The following is a 4,270-nucleotide window of genomic DNA, read 5'->3' on the forward strand; positions in this document are numbered from 1 at the left end:
CCTACACGAAAAGCGAACCATTCCCATGTTCTTAACACATTTCCTACACTAAGAGAAGCTAAAAGTGTAGAATATGTCAGACCTGGTGCGAGAAGACCATCCACTATTCTCAAGAACACGAGTCTCACCACCATATTCCGTGCCATTTTCATCATCATTTTCACCACCCTCATCATCATCATCCACGTTCAAGAATCCTGTAGGAGCGCAGAGAATGAAATGGATATTAATGAGCAGAAGGTGGCAAACTACGGGTCATAAATACTTCTCCCTTCGAACGACTTCTCGTCAAGTGGCATCTCATAGTTTACTCCCATGAATTTCCCAGTTGGACGTTGCGAAGAGGCTGCTCCTCTCTCTGGCTCTCTAAACATTGGATAAAAATTAAATATGAATCAGAAAGTGTTTAGGACGGACCTGTGTCATGTTCGAATCCAGTGGTTTCCATGTCATGCTGCAAAAAAGGGAAACAAGGTCAAGATTAGAGTCATAGAGATAGCTCGAGGCTGTCCTCAACAAAGATATCACTAGTCAGTGCAAGGTTTTACCCCGAGGATATTGTTAATTCTTGAATTTTCATTTGGAAAAATGTTTGTCTGTTTAGAAAAAAACGGAAACTTGTTTACAAGTAACATCATCTTCCGGTGTAAGCACAAGCAACGGACGTGGCAGAAGAAGATGCTACAGATAGCAAAATTCTTGAACTGAACCGAGAATCATATCAACTGCTAGCAGATTTTTTTTATCATGGAGAGTAGATAAAAAGCTTTGTGCGGATAACTAAATCACCATATGCTCAATACTCGAATATAAAATCGAGAGAAACCAAACAGGCACTTACAGTGTTATCTCCTCTAAGACCATCTCGAGAAGCAGTTCCTACACCTTCTGCACTTTGCTGCATATCATCAGCTTCCTCATTGAACACCGGATCCTTGTTATCAGACTCTATCTCTGCAATTTGGAAAACATCATTATTTGCATCCCCAACTGCGTCACTGCCATTTTCCATAGCTGGCTTACTACAACCACCAGCTTCTACAAACCCAGTTCCAAGGTAATCATCAATTGCATCAACACTCGGAACAGGACGGTCTTTCTCAGTTGATACATCCATCTTTGTCTCATCATGTAAAAGTTGATCTTCATCTTTTAAGTCCATCTCACTCATGCCCATGTTTTCTACATTGCCTTCGGCAACTTCAATGGGATCCTCAGTAACTTGACCATCCACCAGCACATCCTTGTGATTTTCACGAGATCCATCTGTTGCATGTAAATTCTCTGAAAGATTCACTTCATCAGCAGCCCCATTGTCCTCTCTGCCAGCTTCCATCTCCGATTTATCCCCCACAAGCTCATTATTAGCTTTCATTTCCCCCTGTGGATCTTTATTTTGATGGTCCCCCTCGTAAGCATGTCCTCGAGTAGCTTGCTCCCCGGAATCATCTCTGGAAACCGTCGGAACAGAGTTTTCTTCAATTCTATCTTCTTCCACAACATCAGGCCTAATAGAACACTCGTCATCTTTCACTGCTCCAGTAGAAGCATGGCGGTCATCATTTTCAATTACCTTGATTCCTCTCAGATCATATGGCTCGTTGTGCAGAGATACCAGTTCCACTGACAAACCTGAAACACATGGAAAGTTAACACCAGTGTGGCTGCACTCCGCATGAGCAATCAAAAGTAACTAAATGGTGAAATATTTAAACAAAGTATTAAACATGGAGGGATTTAACCTGTACTCAGCCCTGGGAAACGATTAACGTAATAAAGAAAATCAAAGCAAAATGGCACAACCAAGAAAGTATTTAAAAAACAACGCATGCTTATATGAATATATTACGTTGAACTAATATTACGAAAAAACGCAAAGAACCCAGAGAACATTACACATAAGATCCATCATTAAAAACTCGAAATGTATAGCAATATTTTGTTTGGCAGAATAGTTGTGCAGCAGAAAACAACCTATTTTTAAGCAACAGTAGCTTACCAGTGAATACTGGCTCCTTAAAGAGTCCATCCTCCAAAAACTGTCTATGAAGCATTAAGATTTCAGCACAGGTGCACGGTGCTTTCTTTCGTACACGGCGTATATCTTCAGTGTTTGTCAATTGTTGACGTATAACACTAAGGATAAAAAAGGCAAGATCAGAATTCAAGAAAACACCAAAACAAAAACGTAGAAAAGGTTGGATGCAACTGATGCTAAGAAAATAGTAAATACAAACCGTAAAGACAAGACTAAACCTAATTTGCAGATAAGGTAAAAAAAAGATTTGCATCGACAAATTTTTTATATATAATATTCTGATGCCTATCATTGTCTTGAACCTGAGATTAAAGCACAGCATGTCAAGGATAGCACAGAACATAAAAAAATGCATGAATGATGACAGATAACAAAGGTAGGGAAAATGTAATAGTCAACATTTAAGTACACATACTCGCCATGTAAGACCATAAGGTCATCCATAAGAACCTTCCTCTTTGAGGCAGAACGGGGCGCAGACCGTAATCGTTTGTTTGAAGATGCTACTTCAAGCACAGGGGTTGATTTCATCTTCAGAAAAGATGACTTCCCAACTGACACAATTGAAAGACAGGCGTGCCAAGGAGGTGAACATAGTATGAACATGCAGAAGCCCATTTAGATTATTCACAAGGGAAAGGGTGATAAAATGGAGAATATACAATATGTCAGACCTGGTGCGAGAGACAACAAGTCATCGTCATCAGGAATGGAATCCGCAGTTCTCCTAGAGTGGATCAGTCCAACTGACTCAACAGAATTCAAACTTTCTGCAGTTAAGGTGCTCTCGGTGAAAGTACGTTTTCTCCCAGTAATGTTTTTAGTTCCAGGATCTTCTTTAGTAATGTCTCTGTCCTCTTTCTCTGGTGTAGATTCGACCATCAAATCGTCTTCCTTGTCAGCGAGTCCATCAGGAACAGATAGTACCTTTTCAGGAGCAGGCAAATCAGAATCGGCAGATCGAGCCATATTTCCCAACTGCTTATCAGTTGTATGCACATTATCCAGCAGCTCATCTGGTCTACTGTGGTCAGCCTGTGCATCGCCTCGTAAACTAGAATCTGTTTCCTGATTAGCCTCTGACCTTTCGCCACACTCACCTAGCAGAAAAGGTAAAAGATCAGCAAAAACAAGACGGAGAAGAACCAAGATTTGGAATTTTGATACAGCCTTAATTCAGGCAACAAGCATATAACAAACCTCGCGTTTCTACTCGAAGATCTTTTGGTTCCTGAGATGACTGGTGCTCAGCTTCTGACTTCTCAGTGATAACATTATCCTTGCTGGCTCCTGGTACATTTATTACTTGACCCAGATCCTCCATCTCGGTGGTGATGTGAGAACAACAAGGAGATTCAGCACATTTCTGCTCTGCCACCTCTGCCTCATTTTGTTCATTGGTTTTTCCATCTATCTGTGATTTATCCACCATCATGAGAGTTGCTGTTGATTCTCCCTGACAGCCCATCTGCCTGTCTGGGTCACTAGTCTCACCAGGTAGCAATTTCTCGTCTGATTTCTGACCAATATTATGCTCAGAAGACAGGTTCTCGGCACTTTTATGCATCTGACAAACATTTATCTCCCCGGTTGCCTTCCTAGCTTCTTCTGCTGCATCTGACTCATTGTGATCTTCTACTTCCATGTGATCATCGTATGCCGGCTCCTCTCTGGCACTAGATAGGTTTGGCACCTCTACTAATCCAGGAGTCTGTGGAGCTTGAGCATATTCATGTAACTCATTGTGTTTGATAAGATCTTCAACCTGGCAAGAAGAGAATAATAAGGCGTCCAGTCCAAGAGCAAGGTCATACATATTATATATATTAGATAATACCCTTATCTCTAAATGTACATTACCGATAAGGCGTCCAGTTCGGAGATCGGATTGGAGCGTGGATCATCGAGCAAGACTTAACAAGACAAGGGACTAAGTTACTTAGTTTTATCTAACATATATAAGAGATAAGGGTATTATCGGTAATGTACATTTAGGGGAAACCCTAATGACATTAGCCACTTATTTTATCAAAAGACTTGGAAGAAGGTAAATCTTGAAGCCCTATTTTCCTATGTTCTTGGTTGATTTGTTCTTGTCTCTAATTTGATCCTTGGTGTAAATCTTAGGGTTTACATCAGGTAAGAATAGGAATTACCTCCTCTAGATCCAAACCAACTTGAGAAGTGTCACCATCACCAAACCGCTCTGAAAAGGTGTAAGACAGAAAGAGT

The 4,270-nt window shown here is 40.8% G+C and overlaps 1 protein-coding gene across 1 annotated transcript in view; it reads right to left on the minus strand.

Moving 5' to 3' along the window:
• Positions 1 to 4,270, minus strand: part of LOC104802428 (sister chromatid cohesion 1 protein 4-like) — a 7,535-nt gene that overhangs the window by 976 nt on the left and 2,289 nt on the right. The window contains exons 5-12 of the mRNA XM_010526039.1: positions 4,195 to 4,244; positions 3,239 to 3,803; positions 2,713 to 3,138; positions 2,454 to 2,592; positions 2,000 to 2,136; positions 842 to 1,632; positions 418 to 454; positions 83 to 197 (exon numbers count right to left, since the gene is read on the minus strand). Of these exons, the coding sequence (XP_010524341.1) occupies positions 83 to 197; positions 418 to 454; positions 842 to 1,632; positions 2,000 to 2,136; positions 2,454 to 2,592; positions 2,713 to 3,138; positions 3,239 to 3,803; positions 4,195 to 4,244 (2,260 nt within the window). The remainder of the gene's footprint in view (positions 1 to 82; positions 198 to 417; positions 455 to 841; positions 1,633 to 1,999; positions 2,137 to 2,453; positions 2,593 to 2,712; positions 3,139 to 3,238; positions 3,804 to 4,194; positions 4,245 to 4,270) is intronic.

The sequence above is a fragment of the Tarenaya hassleriana genome, unplaced genomic scaffold (assembly GCF_000463585.1).
Source record: "Tarenaya hassleriana unplaced genomic scaffold, ASM46358v1 Cleome8, whole genome shotgun sequence".
Lineage (NCBI taxonomy): Eukaryota > Viridiplantae > Streptophyta > Magnoliopsida > Brassicales > Cleomaceae > Tarenaya > Tarenaya hassleriana.